The sequence below is a fragment of the Lampris incognitus genome, chromosome 2, assembly GCF_029633865.1.
Source record: "Lampris incognitus isolate fLamInc1 chromosome 2, fLamInc1.hap2, whole genome shotgun sequence".
NCBI lineage: Eukaryota > Metazoa > Chordata > Actinopteri > Lampriformes > Lampridae > Lampris > Lampris incognitus.
The window spans coordinates 104560169-104580951 of record NC_079212.1 but is presented as its reverse complement, the minus strand read 5'-3'; the positions used below and the strand labels follow the sequence as shown (position 1 = coordinate 104580951).

The window sequence follows — 20783 nt, the reverse complement described above, 5'->3', positions numbered from 1 at the left end:
GCTGTTGATCAATTATGAGTTCTGTCTGTCTGAATTTAATATTTTTTCATGCATGTCACTGTGTTTTTATTACTCTTATGTTTGCTTCATAAAAGTCAGAGGTTTTTTTCATCACTTCATGGATTTTTATTCCATTTTGTTAAATTATGTATGTGCATTCCTATTATTACTTTTTTATCTGTGCACACTCACTTAATGTAAAGCACATTGCATTGCATCTTAATGCCTGAAATGTGCTACACAAATATTGATTGATTGATTGATTGATTGATTGATTGATTGTTCCAGAGACTGTAAACAGAGTAACCCTTTGATTTAAAGCCAGCTCTCATGTTAGCATTAGTTCAGTTAAAAGACAGACAAAATATAGCACTTTACAATGGCTACACCTGTACCCACTACACTAATATAATGTTACTTGTCGTAAATTTTAAACTATCTTACATTATAAACGTACACTTACACATCCTACACTATACGAGTATCCAACCACTATCCTATGCCACTTTTATAAGGCTCAGCCCCTGAGATTCACCTTCACTGGGTCTGCTGTGAGCGCAGCACCGGTTTAGCATGGTAAATTGACTGCATTTATGTAGCACTTTTCTAGTCTACCAACCACTCAAACCATGCTGTGCTTTTCAAGTGGAGGACTGGGCCAGTTAAAGATATTTGTAAACCAGCACGTGTTACGGGTAACCCTCTGAAACCACATCCATACTCTGCACATAACAATTAGGAACATGTCATTATCTAGCAGTATGGCAATAGATGCAACAACGGTGGAAAAAACCACGGTTACAATCTCAATTGTTAAGAGCTTTTAACATGCATTTAAAGTGCTTTACATAAAGAAAAGGACCCAAATCCAAGTAAAACGAAATGACAACACAACATGGGGTCAAATAAACATGAGAACTATATAATGCATCAAGGTGATAATTACTTTTAGGCACACACACGCATATATGTGGCCTGTGCATGCCTGCAGGCATCTGTTTGAGTGGCTTTGACAGCATGGCATAACAGCGGGATGGCGTGCAGGAGCTGTTAGTGAATGAATGACTTGAAGGAAGTATACAACTCTAGAGAGGACTGGCGCGGGAGGTATAGGTATACATTAACACTTTTTTTTAATTTATTTTTTTACCTGTGAGCCCCCAGCTGTACCTTACTGAGCTGAGTAGTATACTATCATCCATTCAGCAAAATATCTGCAAAGCAATCATTTAACCAGCACTCAAACAATGGTTATGCAACACAGTGTCAGTGGCTGCAGTTTCCCACTGAGGCCCCAGTACAGAAAGGTGAAATGCAGAATCGCATGGTTTGTAGAAATTTAAAAGAGGGTGTGTGTGAGAGAGAGAGAGAGAGGGGGGATGAAAGAGAGGAAATCAGATGGAGGGAGGAGAGACAAACACAAGGAGAGAGAGAGAGGCAATGTGGGGAGGAAAGGGAAAGAGAGAAGACAGAAAGTTGTCGATGTTTTATCTGCAAGCCTTAGAAATGTTCTCAACTTTTCTGCTGACAGAAGATGTGAAGAGGGGATGACATGCTGAGGAAGAGATACAGAGGGAGAGGAAGTCACTGTAACCTGGTTTAGGTGGGCTATATATAGTCTGTGTGGTGGTCTGCACGGGTGTGTCTGTTTGATTTTTGAACCCATGTCATCTTAGAGACATGTCACACAAAATCAGAGCATGTTTTTCTCTTTTTTTACCACTCCTTTCTCTTTCCTCTCTTTTCCTATCCTCTTGGCTCCTTTCTTCTCTCCTTCCTTCATCTGGTCTTTCTCCTGTTCTCTTATCTCCTCTCTCCTTGTCTTTGCTGCTACTTTCTGTCCAACTGTCCTCTCTCCTCTACACGCCTTTCCTCTCCCATCCCCTCCCTTTCTTTCCACTAATTTCTCCACTAATATCCCTTTTTTCCCCTGCCTCCATTCTCTTCCCCTTTCCAGTCACGCGTGTTAGTTGTCTCCCCTTGTCTCGTCTCTGGGTTCTTCTTTTCCTTCCTCTCCTCTTTTTTCTTCCTGTCATCTCCTCCCTTCATCTGTTCTTTGCTATCTCTACTAATCCTGTCCTCCTCTCTCCTTCTTCTCTCTCTCCCCTCCCCTCCCTGCCCATCCTCTCCCCTTTTCCTCCCCTCGCCACTCCTTTCCTTTCCTCTCCTCTCCTTCCTGACCCCTTCCGATCACCATCAGTCTTAGTTAGAAAGCTCCATTATGAGCCAGTCATTGAAGCCTAATGTTATTTGTGATAGCCATGATAGAGGAAAGGCTTCAATAAAACCGAGATTCATCACCATCCACTTCAATTAATAACTTCACTAATGCCATCTGTTTACATTTGTCTGATGAACATAGACTCTGTTTTGTTACCATTTGAAAATTGAAAACTAATAATGCCTTGGCTCTGTCTGACTGTCTGGTACGTGGCTGCAGTGTGTGTGTGTGTGTGTGAGAGAGAGAGAGAGAGAGAGAGAGAGAGAGAGAGAGAGAGAGAGAGAGAGAGAGAGACCTTTGACCTTTGACCTTTAACCAAGCCTTTAATGTTCCAATTCTTCAGTCACGTCAAGATAATATCAACACAAAAACTCATATACATAGTGGAAAAACACAACAATCGCCATACACAGTAAAAACAAAGGATACACCTTCCCCCTAGTTCCCCTTTTTTCAAAGATTAAGAATAAGCACTTGGTCTTCCACTGTGCACAGCACATCCCCATGTCCCCACATAGAAATAAATCCTTCTAGGTTTGAACTAAGGTTGAAGAACATGAACTCTATTTTCAGCCGAGCAGCCACTAGACCCCTGAACATGAGCATGGCGTCTGTGGACCCTGTGCCTTTCATCTTGTTCCTTCTGCTAAGCCAAATGCTCATTTTCGCCTGTCCTATCAAAAAATTAACCAAGGTGATACGTCTGCACTGTGCTGCCATGTACCTCGGACCAAAGACAAACAGGATGTCCGCAAGAACCTCTCCTAAACTTCTGAGCCACCGCTGCAGTACAGAGAAAAGAGGGCCCAACCTGGGACATCTAAGCCATAAGTGCTGTAGGGTTTCCTCATCACTGCAGAAAGAGCATTGACTCCCTACCCTAGGATCAAAGTGTGCCACATGTCTGTTCGTAGCCACAGCCCCGTGTACCACCCTCCACTGTAGATCCGCAGTGCGTTTCTCAATGGGGGGTTTGTACAGGGACCTCCAGCTGCCCCTGGGGGATGAGCCTGGTGCCAACAAACTCAACCACCTCGACTCCTGCACGCCGGCTAGTGATGTTCTGTTGAGAACCTTTACAGTGACTGCATACAAGGCCTTCTGTGACGTGCTTGAGAGGTCATGTAGTTCTGGCGTTTTGAAGGACAGAATGGCCCCCTTCACTTCTTCCTGCTCCTCCACTGCCGCACGGACTGACAAGGATGGAAAGACAGGCAGCATAGCTGGCTGATCCTCTCCACACTCCGCTCCTAGTACCTCCCTGAAGAAGCCAGGAAGTGCACTGATCACTTCTCCCAACAATCTCTCCATCAAACGAAGAGATTTAAAGCCAGTCTCTTGGCTCAAAATGCCCGCCATCTTCCACTGTCCTCCTGATCTGAGACACGCTAATTTCATAAGTCCAGCTCTTATGAGGGATCTCTGTACACTTGCGGAGCTAAGCATCCTGCATTGTATCAGTGGGTTATGGAACAGTGGTTCCTCCCCGACACTGCCATAGAGCTGGGAGTAGTCCCTGTTGGTGCGCAAGACCATTCCCCAAGCGTGGAGAACAGATTGATAGAAGGGTGTTGTCGTGAAATCCATGCCAGCCAGGTCCAGAAAGAACAGGTGCTTGTCATAGTTCAGGTTCATGACCCTCCGAAGCAACACAGACGCTGTTTCACTCCAAAGTCGCTGGTCATGGTATAAAAGGCGCTGCACAGTTTGAAGGCGAAAGGCCATGATGCGACTGCGGAGGTCAATCAGGCCCTGGCCTCCTTCCAGCACTGGTAGGAACAGTACAGCAGACTTGATCCAGTGAAAGCCTCCCCAGAAGAAGTCCACCAGCATCTTCTGTACTTCCCGTATGAGCATGTCCGGAGGGTCTACAACTGTAAACCGGTGCCAGAACATCGAGGCAATCAAGTTGTTAACAATCAAGACTCTCCCCCTATAGGACAACTGAGGCTGGATCCAAGTCCACCTAGACAATCGGGCACTGACCTTCTCGGTTAAACCCTCCCAGTTTTTTCTCAGGAAGCGGTCACTGCCTAGAAAGACACCTAGGCATTTTATCCCTTCTGTATTCCACTGCAGCCCCGCTGGTAATGTCGGCTTTTCTCTATTGTTCCACTCCCCCAGCAAGAGGCCCTCGGATTTTGACCAATTAACTTTTGCAGAGGAAGCTTGTTCGTATAAGGCCAATTTCTGCTTGAGAAATTGTACATCGTTTTGGGTTGTTATGAAAACCGTGACATCATCAGCGTATGCTGATAAGCTAACTGCAGTGGTGATCTTCCCTGAAAAAGTTAGCCCTGGGAGCCCCTGCCTGAGCTGAAATAAAAGTGGTTCAATGGCCAGGGAGTACAACATCCCAGATAAGGGACAACCTTGTCTGATACCTCTCCTAACAGAGACAGGTCGGCTGAGTCCACCTCCTACCTTCAACAGAACACTGGCTCCGGAATACAACAACTTGATCCAGTTAACAAATTTATCCCCAAAACCAAAACCTTTGAGTGTTTTGAACAGATAGCAATGATCTATCCTGTCAAAAGCCTTCTCTTGATCTAAGGAAAGCAGGCCAACATCCAGCTCCTGGAGCTTAGATATGGCAATAATGTCACGTATCAAAAAAAAGATTATCCTTAATTGTACGGTCAGGAACACAGTACGTCTGGCTGTAATGTACAACCGTGTCCATACACTGTTTGAGTCTATTTGAAAAGCATTTTGCAATGATCTTATAGTCAGTACACAACAATGAAACTGGCCTCCAGTTTTTCAGTAGGCCAAGATCTCCCTTTTTTGGTAGCAGTGTCAGGACAGCCCGTCTAAAACTCAAAGGTAGAGTTCCAGAGTTCAAACATTCTTTAAAAACATCATGTAAGTCTCGTCCAATTTGAGTCCAAAACGTCTTGTAGAACTCTGAAGGAAGTCCATCAACTCCAGAGGCTTTGCCACAGCTGAGCTGCTGAACCGCCGCAGACATCTCATCAAAGGAGACGGGGGACTCCAGCGAAGTCACCTGTGTTTCACCCAGCTGAGGCAGTCCCTCCAGTATCTCCCCCACACAGCCAGAGTCACAGGTCTCCGCACTGAACAGGCTGCTGTAGAAGTCTATGGCCAACTTCCTCATCTCTGATGGATCAGTTGTAATTGCCCCACTGGGAAGTTTGAGGTGCATCATCACATTGTTCTTTCTAATTTTCCTCTCGAGTTTGAAGAAAAAAGAAGTTGGAGCATCTATGTCTTTGATGGTGGCAAGTCGGGTCCTGATTAAAGCGCCCTTTGCTCTCTCATGTAGGAACCTACCTAAAGCCTTCCTCCTACTTTCCCAAGTGCTGCTGTCACCATCATGTCCAATAAGTACTTCGCCTTCTAATATCCTAATTTCTCTCTCTAATTCATCAAGACAAAGTTTCTCCACACCGAGAGTGTGTCGTTTGTATTGCTGACAGAAAATCCTAATTTGTGTTTTTCCTACCTCCCACCATCGAGCTAAGCTCTCAAAATCCCTCCTCCTCAGCCTCCAATGACTCCAGAAGTCAGAGAAGAACTGACAGAAGGCTTTATCCTGCGTTAGCCGCACATCAAAGTGCCAGTGGGAACAGTGTCGAAATTGAACTTGTAAAGAAAAATCTGCCACTACTAAATGGTGATCTGAAAATCCCACAGGCGATATCGTGGACTTAATCAACCTGTTGCTGTATGTTTGATTGAGGTAAATCCTGTCCAACCTGGCTGCCCTCACACTACCCTCCGCAGCTTTTACCCATGTGTACTGCCTAACTGTTGGATTAAGTGTCCTCCAAACATCCGTAAGGTCGTTTTCTGCAACCACAGTGGACAGAAAAGAAGCTGACGGTGGATGGGGGCTCTTCTGAGTTTCTGTCAACTGTAGGGTGTGTAGTGCAATTCCAGTCTCCTCCCACCACTATGATTGAGCCACTATTAAATTGTTTGAGTTTATCCCTCAGTTTGCTAAACAATCTCAAGCGATCAGTGCCTGTATTATAAGCATACACATTTATAAACACAAAAGGTATTTCTCGGCTTGTTGCCTGAACTACCTGAATCCTGCCCTGCTCCACTTCACATGTCAAAACATTTGTCAAAAGGAGGGGCTGCGAAAAGAGAACAGCTACACCTGCACTAAAGTTGTTACCATGGCTCAAAAAAGCCTGGCCTGCCCAACTCATTCCCCACTCTATCTCGTTGTCTGCAGAGCTGTGTGTTTCCTGTAGGAAGAGCACATCTATGTTCTTAGCTCTAATCAGCTCAGCTACCACACCTCGCTTAACTCTATCCCGTCCTCTGTTAATATTTAGACTCCCTACTCGCAAACCGTCGATTAAAAGAAGAGAGAAAAGGAAGGATAAGACAGTGAAAACTTTCCAAGAGAGAAAAAAAAACACCTTTTGTGTATCACATATATTTCAGTTTTGTACATGTAAAGAAACCTTTCCTCGCTTTTCTTTCCTGAGTTTCGTCAGAATCTTCTTCAGACGAAACCTCTTCTGCTTACTGAGCTCTTCATATCCAGCTGTTTTTCTAATTCTCATAACAGAACTAACAAACCTGTCCACATCCGAGAAGAAAAATGTTACATCCACAGACTGTCTGCCATAGGTTTCGTCAAGGAAATCATGAATCTCTTTCAATGAATATGACTGCTGATCATCTTGCGACACAATATCAGCAAACTGAGATAGGCTATCATCCTCTAACATGTCCTCATCTTCATTTCCAGCGTTTTCACAGTGTGACTCACCTGCAGGAACCTGACTCTCAGCTTCGGCTGGGTGACTGTCTCTCACTGGTTCTGTCTGTCCTTCGTCTCTGCATACATCCGCATCCTGTGCTTCAGTACCACTCAAATTACCATCATTTACAGTATTGCTGTCCTGTTCAGTTGTTACATTTCCTTCCGTACCAGGTTGCGGATCACCGGTTACGGTATCTCCTGCCGCCTGCTGCGCCGTTTGCGGGCTACTGCCCTCAGCGGCGCCGTCAGGCTGTGGCTCGCCTGTACTGCTGCCCGCTGTGGGCTCCCTGTGCGGGCAGGATGAGCGTTTGTGGCCGACATCGCCGCACTCAAAACACTTCATGCTGCCAGAACTCGCGTACAAAGTGTAGAAGCCGTGTTCGTATTTGACCTCAAATGATACTTGCGGATGTTCTGAGGAATCATTTAAATATATGAAGGCCTACCTCCGCAGGGAGTTAACATGCTGCAGTCTGGCGTCGCCACAACCCAGACGGACTGTTCTGAACCCGCCAGCAAACTTCCCGAAACGAGCCAGTTCTTTCTCAATGAGCTCGTTCGGGATAAACGGAGGTACGCCTGACACGGTAACACGTGTCGACGGCACAAACAATGGCGAGACGGCTACAAACAAATCGTCTAGCACCAGGCCCCTCTCGACCAACAGGTGGACTAAACGCTCCTCTCGGAGAAAAGCCACCACGGCTTTGTTCATCCGAGAGCCGTAGGTGATGTTCTCATAGCCGACCTGTTCTCCTGCAGCCAGGAGAACCTGTTCCACAGTGTACCGCGAGTCGACCACGACTCTAACCCCGTGTCTGATAGACAGGGGAGGCGAGCCCTCGCCGGGGAGGGACGCCATATTGCACACCACCAACCTCCCACCAGTCACTTTCCAACAACCAACGACGAAGTAAAATTAAACTTCCCTCACATTACCATGTAGAGAAGAAAAGAAAAGTGAAAGCAGTACAGAACAAGTGAATTAATCCAAAAAACACGCACAAGCTCATTCAACGCCCTCACTCACGCTGACGTACCCAACCTTCCCGCGTGCAGAGAGAGAGAGAGAGAGAGAGAGAGAGAGAGAGAGAGAGAGAGAGAGAGAGAGAGAGAGAGAGAGAGAGAGAGAGAGAGAGAGAGAGAGAGAGAGAGAGAGAGAGAGAGAGAGAGAGAGAGAGAGAGAGAGAGAGAGAGAGAGAGAGAGAGAGAGAGAGAGAGAGAGAGAGAGAGAGAGAGAGAGTGAGAGTGTATAAACCATCTGTGTGTTTTGGCCATAGGTCATTTGGCTAGCTTCACCGCCAAAACATTACACTCCATTTACTCAAATCAGGCAACTGCTACCTAGCTGTCAGCCTCACAAACACACACACACACGTGAACACATGCACACCCACACACACAAATTAAACATGCACACTATTAATAACTGCACTGTTGGGTGGAAAATTAGATTTACTGAAAAGATTATCAATGGATTTACATGTAGACCGCTCCTGTATGAAGCCCAGAAGCAGCTGAGCTCACACCAAAGATTTTCATGTCAAGGCCAACCATACTGATATGCATGAGATCTGGTGGACTAATGTGGGGGCGGGGCAATGTTCAAAAAAATGCCACAAAAGGGCACTCTTGGATGCCTCCATGGTAGATAAAACATGATAAAGTGTCTTCTACGGTGGCCCAATGTGTCAGACAGTGTGATATAGTGCCCTCTAGGGTGCCTATCCAGTGGACAAAATGTAGTAAAGTGCCCTCTAAGGTGCCTTTCCAGTGGAGAAAACATGTTAAAGTGCCCTCAAGGGTAACCTTCCAGTGGAGAAAATGTGGTTAAGTGCCTTCTAGGGTGCCTTTCCGTGGGGAAAATGTGATAAAGTACTTTCTAGGGTGCCTATCCAGTGGAGAAAATTAATGGGTACCCTTCCAGCATAGAAAACCCAACACAGTGACATACAGGCGTCCCTACATGCTGGGGAATTAGTTGGTTAAATAGTTAATCGTTCCCCATATGTTTTATTACAGAGGTGCTCTAGTTTAACTCACATAATGAAACCATTTTAATCAATGCCAGCGTTTGCAAATGTTTCACCATAAATGCAACACGGCTTTCTGTGCACTGTTGCCCCACTGCATACAGCTGGGCCCTTTTTATTTTTTTTGCCCCTGCCCCTCAAACAGCCCAAGTCCACCACTGTATGATCCCATATACACCTAGTATTATCATGCAATCTGTGTATATGGATATGTTATCAGGATAATGAACAATTCAATCATGGGCTTTGCATTTGCATGGCTCAGGAGGTAGAGTGGTTTGTCTGATAATCAGAAGGTTGCTGGTTCGATCTCCGGCTCCTGCAGAGAGCGTATCGAAGTATCCTTGAGCAAGACACTGAACCCTTAACTGCTGATGAGCAGGTTAGTTCCTTGCATGGCAGCCTACACCATGAGTGTATGAATGGGTGAATATGAGGCATGTATTGTAAAGCACTTTGAATGGTTGTAGACTAGAAAGGCATGATATAAATGCAGTTCATTTAAATACATTCTTGTTACATGCACTGTATCAATGTTGTGATTGGATCTCACTGTTTGCGCCCACTATGCAAAGAAATTGAGTGAGTACGAAGAGGGCAAGTCTTTCTACAGTCTTTAAAAATAATGTTCAAAACAGGGGTCATATTAACAGTTTCGGAGGTATCAGCATCAGCGATCAAACTTGGCTCAATCTGAGTAAATATAGTCAAAATGTTTTCTACCCTCTGGGCAGTACTATCTCACCCAGACGAGCATGCTGTGTGGACTGCATTTACAACTGGCTGTTTCTGGCTGAGATATAACACCAGATTACCTCCAGAGGGGTCTGGCAGATCCAATCATGTGTGGATCACTATACATGCTGCATGCATTTACATCTTGCATTAATATTTGTTTTCCCTCATACATTATGGTGCTTTTGCGGGGTAATGAGTAGCTTAAGTCATTGGTTAGTTAAAAGCAACAAGAAAAATCATATTAGAAATACATTTTTTATTGGTGTAGCACTTCTAATATGCTTCATAGTCAAGGCAATCAAAAAACCAGTTCAAATCCCTGTGTTGCCTCCGGCTTGGTCTGCAGGTGAGAAGCTGGATGAGGGTGTCTGTCCTGGTCGCTGCACTAGCACCTCCTCTGGTCGGTCGGGGCGCCTGTTTGGAAGGGAGGAGGAACCGGGGGGAATAGCGGGATCCTCCCACGCGCTACGTCCCCCTGACGAAACTCCTCACTGTCAGGTGAAAAGAAGCAGCTGGCGACTCCACATGTATCGCAGGAGGCATGTGGTAGTCTGCAGCCCTCCCCAGATCGGCAGAGGGGGTGGAGCAGTGACCGGGACGGCTCGGAAGAGTGGGGTAATTGGCCGGGTATGTTGGGGAGAAAAAGACAATAAAAAAAAACAAGGAAATAAGGTTGTGTACATCAAGGGCCAACGAATAAGGTTGATATGTGTGTTGGGTAAGGGGGGAACCAACATAGTACTATCACCGGAGTATATTTACTACTAAAAAGCACATGGCAGCTAACTGTTAAAGCTGCTATGAGACAACCATGGGACATATTACATCAAGGCACAGCTGAACTTTTACCTCAGGCATCAAGAGATAAAAATACAAACGCAAGATAAAGGGGTTTTTTGTTTGTTTCCTAAGATGAAAGCAAACTTTTAAAAAGCAGTGTAGGATGCTGTCGAAAGCTGGCATTTCTTTTTATATTTCCCCCTCCGACTTTACATTTCCCCCTGACTGCAGCACACCAACCTCTTTGCTTTTCAAGTCAGACTCCGTGTTCACAAAGTCACCTCCCACTGCAAGTTATTTGCACAGCCACCCGCAGCCTGGTGTCACGGCAAACTGTGAAAAAAAAAGCCCAAATGAATTTTCCATATATCGAGTTGTCGTATTTTCTTTCCATTTCGAGTCAGCATGTTCGTTCAAGGTTGGCTGTGATGGCACAGCCATCGTCGAAAACCTGTGGCTGTTTCTCTTTATGCTTAACTCGGGCGTCACGTTGTCCTCTTGATTGCTTGGTCGTGTTTTATATTCACACCATTGCAACACACACACTATATATATATAATCGGTCCCGGCAGTCAACTATCCGTAACCTAAGGAAAGTGCAATAAACAGTATAGCTTCCTCACCAGATGGCCATTTTTATTCATGTTAGGAAGCCGAGGTGCACTCATGTTGAATTATAGCAATTCCCTAATGCTCTGACATCTATTTTCATAATGTATCTTCTGGATGGGAACAAAGCATTTACCCCTCGCAGAGAGGCAGATTGTGTGAAATGGACTCAGCCTGATCTTACTTTTTCTATCTGACATTTTTATTTCATCAGCCTTCTTGCTTGTCACTCTGTTTTTCCATCTCCCTTAATCTCTTTCACTTTCTCTCTCTCGCTTTCCCCTTATCTCCTGTCTCTCACTGTCTCTGAAGGGTTTTCTAAATATTACGTGTCTTGTGGTGGCTCTGAAATGAGTTATATAACATCTAAAGATATCCATTTTCCTCTCTTCGAGCAGAACACATGTGGATGGCATCTCTGCTATGCTGTGCTCAGCCCACATTGTGTGTGTTGACAGCTCTGCATGGACATTGTGTGTGTTGACAGTCTACCACACCACCAATACCATTTACAGTCTACATTGCTGATACCATTTTTGAGCACCAAACCCCTCAGTGTCAGTCAGCACAAATAGCAATCCATTGATTTTACTGAAAAATAACCCTCAGACGTCAAGGGTTAGCGTCGCAGTCCCTCGACGATGTGACAGAGAGAATAATTATTATATCATGACAGAGGGTCTAGTATATTTTCGCATGAAAATTGTTGAACGTCAAGTAGCTATGCTCTGATATGCGACTTTGCACCTGGTATTGAACATTAATATTGCTTTATATTCCCCGACGGGGATATTTAGTCCCTTCCATTTGCTCCAAGTGTTATCAGGCTGGCTGCAGAAGACGTGAGCCAGTAAGAGTTTGTGTTGCACAGTTGCTTCATAATAAACAGTGACAGCGGCACTTTGTGCAATTCTCTACTTTACACCGGCAAGTTGAGCACCGTCTGACTCAAACCCCGATAAAGACGTCGTAAACATCAGGTGTTAAAACCGCGTTCGTGATAACTTCCCATCTATGTCTCAAGCCATTGATGTTGTTTCAAGTTTTGGTTCAACATAATCTTCGTTATAACATATATACATAGATAAACATGAGCTGCTAATGAGGCAACATAACCCAGTGTCTGCTTCTCTCTAATGTAAAGCACTTCATACATTATTGTTTGGTTTATACCACGAGTGGAAAAGCTGAAAAAGGTTGTCAAGAAAAACTGCAACTAACCTCCCCCTTTCTCTCTTTCCCCCCTACTTTTGCCATAGCATATCTAACTACACCCCTAAGGTTGGGGAGAAGGACACCCAAAGGGCAATTCGACAGGCCTTCGATGTTTGGCAGACGGTCACACCTCTGACCTTCCAGGTAATCAAATTCAGCTCTCAAGTAATCAAGTAATTTGCAATTACAAATGAAGTGATAATTAAGTGTATTTGTAAAGCATATTGTAATTAATTCGGGGGGGGGCCCGGGAACCACCTCAGCCAGGACACGAACCTGGATGTCCCACACCACGAGGGACAACATTAACCAGTCGACTAAAGGGTCCGACCTGTTAGCCAAGGACTAGCAGTTCTATTTATCCATGTACGTTACGCTACCCCTCCCCCCCCTTCGGGAAGCGCGTCCCCTTGCATCAGCATACATGCTCCCCCACACCTCTGTGAGGGCCGTGAGGCTTCTGATGGCCTCACGGTCTCACCATCCCACTTCTGACACCAATGTAGCGAATTCAGGGGGGCAGCCAGGTACTGCCACAGCCAGGACATGAACCCATGTCTCCCACAGCACAGGTGACTATATTAACCAGTCGACTAAAGGGTCCGACCCGTGCATGTTACAATATCTAGGATGGCGCCATTCGACTTCCGACGTACAGTGCTTGCACAAGAGCTTCCGGTCTGGTTTGTTGAGAGAAGAGATGGCTTTGTTCTACACTCGCTGTTTGCAGGACGTCCGTAAAATCACGGTCAATGATGTACATCGCATTGTGAGTGCTTCCTCAGTAGCTCAGACGAGCAAAAAATAAATAAAAGAGGGGGGTTTGTGTTGTGCCATCTCAATCTTGCCTCTCAAATGAAATGGAAACAAATCAGACATACCTGGTGTAAAAGCCAATGTCCTCATCGGAACCTGCAAATCGCCTCAGGCTGAATTTGAACTGTAGCTGGAGCACTTTTTGTTTCCTCATTGACTCGTTTTGGGCCAGGGCATCATCCAAAGCGGCAGGATTAGAAGCCATACAATAGTCATGCTCTTGCAGGCAGCTGCTGACATCCATCTCATTATCAGAGGAGTCCAGAGCTGGCAGAGGGGCGACAGCAGGACGCCCCCGACGCTCCCACACACCTAGCGTGGGTGCAGGTTTGGAGTACTCATTCCATGTAGAGTTGCCAACTGTTCCTTAAAATAAGGAATCGTTCCTTATTATATATAAAATATATATATAAATAATATACATATACGTGTGTGTTTGTGTGTGTACAGTGTAAGGCACATTATATTTGTTATGCCCGCGCTGCCCCGTTCATCCAACCCCCGTCCCTGTCCCCTGTTCCTTATTTCCATTTCAAGGAGTTGGCAACCCTAATTCCATGCAAAGAGTGTGGGGACAGCTCCTTTCTTGAGCCTCCTTCACACACCTGTTGCTGGCACAGCGAAATCACCCAGTTCAAAATGCCGACTACACACAAATGCATCCCTCCGAATCTTCGCTAGCCACTTAGCTCTTCCCTCGCAGTTACTAGGGGGTGAATGGAAACTTAAAAGAGAATTATAGTACGCCGAATTCACACATTGTGGCGCACAACAGTGCTCAGTGGAACCTGATTCACGGCATCGATACTTGAATGCCCCTTTTTGCCCTGATTGATTCATTGATTTTTCGGATGAAATTAAAATTTCGGGCGGATAAGTTAGCAGCTAACTAATGATTCAGTAGGATGTAAGCATCCGGTTGTACCAGAAGTTCTTATGCAAACAGACACACCCGGAAGTTCCACAGCGTGACATTAATGCACCAAGCCTATTGCCTTCACAGTAAGCCCTAGGTATGATCCCAGTCATTCTGTGTAGAGTTTGCACATTTTGGTCTTGCTTTGGTATCCTCTGGATACTCCTATTTCTTCACAATCAAAGGGCATTTGTGTCACTCTAAATTGCCCATTAAATTTGCTGCGAGGCGTTTTATGTTTTTTGTTGCGCATCCTTATGGACAAAAGCAGCAGTATTTCCCTGTAGAACAATTTCATTTCACATCAGCGTTGCCTCTTGTCATAAAGATGGACATTCACATTCTGGTAGCCTGTGCTTTTGTTTTGAAGAGAAGAATAACAGATGAAGTGATGTTTTGAACAAAACAGGAGTTTGCAAGATATGCAGCAACGGGGTACTGTATCTCTGACTGTGACTGTATCCCTTCTGAGTGCAGTAATTCATTTCATCTGATTTCGTAGGGAAGCCATCCTGTAAAAAAAAATCATTTGGAATATACCTCTATCTAATCTTCTCACTGATTGGTCATATTTTCTTGTGTTTCTCATATAGACACACCACAATTAAAATAAGACTGATTACTAATCAGTGAAAAACTCCTTGTAGCAGCATTAATTTGAGTGACATGTCAGTGATTGTGTAGTCCCTGTAATGAACTTGCGGTCTATCACCGCAGTCATGCCATCTACACTTCAGGAAAACTTGGCCACGACATCTGCATCTATACGGTAGGCTGTTTTTCACACAACTGTATGATGTGAAAGGAATTCTGTTTGCAGGTTCAAGCAAATTATTTTAAAATCAAGAAAACAGATGTTCTGTTTGATACTTTCCATCACTGGCTCTGTGATGGCCTGGCGGCCTGTCCAGCGTGTCCCCCTGCCTGCCGCCCAATGACTGCTGGGATAGGCTCCAGCATCCCCGCAACCTTGAGAAGCAGGATAAGCGGTTTGGATAATGGAAGGATGGATGGAAAACTGGCTTCTGTAACATCAATAATAACATCATAACATCATAATCTGGTCAGGTCTAATTCACCTAAAACATCCTATCTGCCCCCTAAAAAGTGTTAAATGTTAACAATGTCCATAATATCCCTATTTAAAAAAAAAATCTATGAAGTGATATAAAAATATTTTCACCACATGCCACTAGATTCTTTAAGACCTGCTTCCCAGGTGTTAATGACATTAATTTCATGTTATTTTACTGTAGCAATTTGGAACTATGGGATGCCAAAATCCTGCAAAAGACCATTCACTCATGTACATGCTGTATTTTAAAGGTCCATAAAATAAGCAAATCAAATTGTTATCAGCAAACTCCACTATATTCTTGAAGACCAGGTCCCCACTTATCCCTGTCATGAATTTCATGCCTTTTTACTGTACCAATTCAGAATTATGGGAGGCCAAATTCCTCCTAAATGCCCTTTCACTGAAATACTTTTTAAAAGTCCATAAAAGAATAATATCAAATTGTTACCAGCAAACTCCACTGCAATGTTGAAGACCCTGTCATGAATTTCATGCTTTTCTACTGTACCAATCTGGAATTTAAGTATTGGCACATGTTGAAAGGAATGGGCATGTCGGGGGATTTTGGCATCCAATAATTCCAAATTGGTACATAAAAAAGCATGAAAGTCATGCCATGAACACCTGGGGACCTGTTTTTCAAGAATGCAGTGGAGTTTACTGTTAATTTTATTTGCTAAAGCAACATGTTCGCAATTGATTGGTCATTTTAAAGGAATTTGGAATCCCATAATTCCAAATTGCCCCAGTAAAAAAGCATGAAGTTCATTATTGGAGTAAATAAGAAGCTGGTCTTCAAGAATAAAGTGGAATTTGCTGATAACAATTTGATATCATAATTTTATTGGGTTTTAAATAGCACCATGGATACAATTGAATCGCCGTTTTTGAAGATTTTGGCATCCCATAATTCCAAATTGGTACAATAAAAAAGCATGAAATTCATGACAGCAGTACCTTGGGACCTGGTCTTCAAGAATGTAGTAGAGTATCCTGAAAACAACTTGATATAATTATTTCATGGACATTTAATCGTACCATGTACACAACTGAATAGTCATTTTAAAGGATTTTGTTATCCCGTAATTCCAATTTGCCACAGTAAAAAATCATGAAAGTCATGCCGTGAACACCTCGGAAGCTGGCCTTTACGAATAAACTGAAGTTTGCTGATAACATCCATCCATCCATCCATTATCCAAGCCGCTTATCCTGCCCTCAGGGTCGCGGGGATGCTGGAGCCTATCCCAGCAGTCATTGGGTGGCAGGCAGAGAGGCACCCTGGACAGGCCGCCAGGCCATCACAGGGCCTGATAACAATTTGATGTAATTATTTCATGGGCTTTTAAATAGCAGCATGTATGCAATTGAATTGTCATTTGAGAGGATTTTAGCATCCCATAATTCCAAATTGGTACAGCAAAAAAGAATGAAACTCATGTGAGCAGTACCTTGGGACCTGGTCTTCAAGAATGTAGTGGAGTTTGCTGAAAACAATTTGATTTGCTTATATAATGTAATTGAATTGACTTCATTATCTATGCATCTGGTTGTGTGTGTGTGTGTGTGTGTGTCCACGGCTAATCTCGCAAACTACTGGACCTACCAGCCTAATTTTTTTTGCGCAGTTATGACTGTATGGTGAAGAACCTCTCATGGTTGTGATGATTCAAAACCTTCGAGAAACATTTGCGCTCGATGCTCCCTCTCTCCGTTCACTCTCCAGCTCGCTCGACCACACTACACTGTCATTGCCCGAGCTAAGTCAACCGTGCGCATGTGTGACTCACATCTACGGTTGATTGTGCAGTGACAGTGTAAACGAGAAGTTGATGGTATTTTGCAAGTCAGCAAATCAATCACTGCTGATCTCAGCACACTGGAGGAACACTGGATGAACCAAAAATAATAAACCCTGTCTTATTTTCCAAGGGCTGGGGTTAGGGTTAGACCAGAATGGTCGCAGAGCAAACCTTTTCTTTTGGAAAGTGCAAATTCATATTGGACTTGGTAGCATTCGTGCGATGGTCCACCTTGGAGGCTGCACATCCACAGACTGACGTGCAAAACGTTTTTATTAGATGGATTTTTTGATTGAGCGCTGCATATTAAAACTATTTTTTCCATATTTCCCATTCAATCAACTTGGGCGCTGTGCAAAAGTCTTAAAATGGCAGGAAAAACACTGTTTTTGCTGTCTGTGTGTGCGTGTATCTGTCCGCTGCTATAGTCCATGGGCCAGACGATATTTCGGTACACTCAAGGTGGCAAAACTTACTTATAATTTTTGAAAGGATCCATGTCTGTAGATGATATTTTGGTATGATAACCATTCCTGAGTGGCAGCTGTATCACAGTTATCAGCTCATGAAGTTAACCACCCGCTAAACTAAATTGCATTTTAGACGCTGGTGCATATCCTGGTTTAGCCTCATGGTCAGGACATTTTTCAATGTTCTATAATATTGTCTTTGGTATCATTTTAAAGGGGACCTTCTTAGCTTTCATTCAAGCCCTGTTGTGGATATTTCTCACAAATATAGAGGTCACTTGAGCTCTTCAACCCGTCAATAACACACATCTTTCTGCAATTTTCGCCTAAACTATATACTTTCTTTTAGCCCTGTGGCATCTAGGAATATCAGGGACACAAAACACAAAAACTGGAATACTCACAGGACTGTAAAGATTCAGGAAATGTATAATATACCCATACTATTTCATTGTGTGAGGTGATTGTGAGCCTTAAATGAGAACTAGACCAAAGCCAGTTAGGTCACAAACTGGTCTCTACATTTGTTTAAATACACAATCAAAATACATGATAAAAAGGAATACCATAGTGAGGTAATGAACTATTTTAATATTTTAAACAACATTGACATTTACATATACTTAGTCAATGATACATGTAATCCCATATCATTAGTGGGTATATGTAATGGTAATGGGTAGGGTAATGGGTATATGTGAATATGGTTACATTATTGTTATCAAGCTCTGGGTAACCAAGTCCAGAATCAACATCCTGTGCATCAATAGACTACTACCACAGTAATACCATCACAATCATCACACTGTCATTCATCAAGCTGCTCATTTCTCTCATCATCTGACTCCCCAAGTTCAAAGTCCAGTTCTGGACCATCCTGCTGTTTTTGGTTACTGCAGGTCTGTAACCTGCACATGTCTGTGCATGGAAGTCCATTTGACAGGCACATGCAGCTTGGGATTTTGCATGAATGCACACACTTGCATGTTAGCATTTCCAAGACCACATCTGGTGCAGGTGGGGAGCGCGTCCAGTAAATGGCCAGCTTGCCTTCATCGTCTGTCCATCCATACTCAGTAGGGCTTGGCACCACAGGGTTAGCCTGCAGACAGCACTTCCATATTGCTGCCTGATAGTTGGCTCGTTGAACATGCATAAAGAGACAGTCTCTACATGGTGGCAGCTGGCTGGACTCAACCTCTCCCCTTTTGGTGCAGAAGAGCTGGTAACGCAGTTTGTTCATCTCAGCAGCGCTGCTATTAGCAACATACATCCGACAGGTGAACTGCTCAATTTTCTGGAACAGCTCATCACTCACATTCCATGTCTGTCCCAGTTGACTAAAAGTCTCTTGGCAGGAAGTGTGCTTTCTCACTATCTTCAGGGCATTCAGCTTCCCTCGACCAGCGAATGCACTGACAGTGTCGCAGCCTGTGAAGGCATGTAAGCCAATTAGGCTGTCACAGATGCTGTCTCCAAGTGAACTTGCCAGTTTGGTGATGTCGACAAACCGTGTGCGGTTCTGAGTCCCACACTTCTGGTAGATGGGACAGGTGATGTCCTTCTGGAAGCCAAGACAAAGCACCATGACATCAGTGTCCTCAGCTGTGATGATAACTGACTTTGAGCCCGCATTTGCTGCATGCAATGCATGCAGGTGCAGACGGGTGTCAGCTTCTTCATGTGTGGAGTGCAGTTCTGCTGCTTCCTCACACCCATCTTCTGTCAACTTGTAGCAGGTTTCCTCACAGGTCATGTACACTGCTCAAAAAAATAAAGGGAACACCTAAAAACACAATATAGACCTCGATGAATGAAATATTTCAGCTGAAAATCTTTATTTATTAGATAGAGGAATGTGTTTAGAGCAAAATAACCTAAGAATGATCAATGGAAATCAAAATCATTAGCCCATTAAGGTCTGGATTCAGAATCATACTCAAAATCAAAGTGGAAAATGAGAACATAGGCTGATTCAACTTCTGTGGAAATTCTTCAAGACGATTCAAAATGAGGCTCAGTAGTGTGTGTGGCTTCCACGTGCCTGTATGCACTCCCTACAACGTCTGGGCATGCTCCTGATGAGACGACGGATGGTCTCCTGAGGGATCTCCTCCCAGACCTGGATCAGGGCATCGGTCAACTCCTGGACAGTCTGTGGTGCGACATCGCGTTGGCGGATGATACGAGACATTATGTCCCAGAGGTGCTCGATTGGATTCAGGTCTGGGGAACGTGCAGGCCAGTCCATAGCATCAATGCCCTCGACATACAGGAACTGCTGACTCACTCTGGCCACATGAGGACGAGCATTGTCATGCATGAGCAGGAACCCAGGGCCCACTGCACCAGCATATGGTCTGACAATGGGTCTGAGGATCTCATCCCGGTACCTAATGGCAGTCATGGTACCTCTGGCTAGCACGTAGAGGTCTGTGCGGCCCTCCAAGGATATGCCTCCCCAGACCATCACTGATCCACCGCCAAACCGGTCATGCTGGAGGATGTTGCAGGCAGCAGAACGTTCTCCACAGCGTCTCCAGACTCTCACGTCTGTCACGTGTGTTCAGTGTGAACCTGCTCTCATCTGTGAAGAGCACAGGGCGCCAATGGCGAATCTGCCAACTAAGATGTTCTCTGGCAAAGGTCAATCGGGCTGCACGGTGTTGGGCTGTGAGCACAGGCCCCAATTGTGGACGTCGGGCCCTCATACCATCCTCATGCATTCTGTTTCTCACTGTTTGAGCAGAAACCTGCACATTAGTGGCCTGTTGAAGGTCGTTTTGTAGGGCTCCGGCAGTGCTCCTCCTGTTCCTCCTTGCACAAAGGACCAGATAGCGGTCCTGCTGCGGGGTTGTTGTCCTCCTGCGGCCCCCTCCACATCTCCTGGTGTACTGGCCTGTCTCCTGGTACCTCCTCCATGCTCTGGACACTGTGCTGGGAGACACATCAAATCTTCTTGCCACAGCACGCATTGATGTGCCATCCTGGATGAGCTGCACTACCTGAGCAACTTCTGTAGGTTGCAGATCCCGCCTCATGCCACCTTTAGTGGTGAGGGCACTAGCAAAATGAAAAACTAACCAAAGATCGGCCAGAAAAGATGAGGACAGGCAAATGGTCTGTGGCCACCACCTGCAAATCCATTCCTTTTATAGGGGTTGTCTTGCAAATTGTCTAATTTCCACCAGGTGGAAATTAGACAATTTACCAACAGGTGAAATTGATTCACAAATCAGTGTTGCTTCCTAACTGGACAGGTTGATATCTCAAAAGTGTGATTGACTTGGAGCTACATTGCATTGCTTATGTGTTCCCTTTATTTTTTTGAGCAGTGTACAACACCTTGCCATGC

General features: G+C 44.6%; 1 protein-coding gene across 1 annotated transcript in view; it reads left to right on the top strand.

The window, feature by feature from the left end:
- mmp24 (matrix metallopeptidase 24) overlaps positions 1-20783 on the top strand; it is a 115171-nt gene that overhangs the window by 39539 nt on the left and 54849 nt on the right. Inside the window, exon 4 of the mRNA XM_056273396.1 lies at positions 12391-12490. Within this exon, the coding sequence (XP_056129371.1) occupies positions 12391-12490 (100 nt within the window). The remainder of the gene's footprint in view (positions 1-12390; positions 12491-20783) is intronic.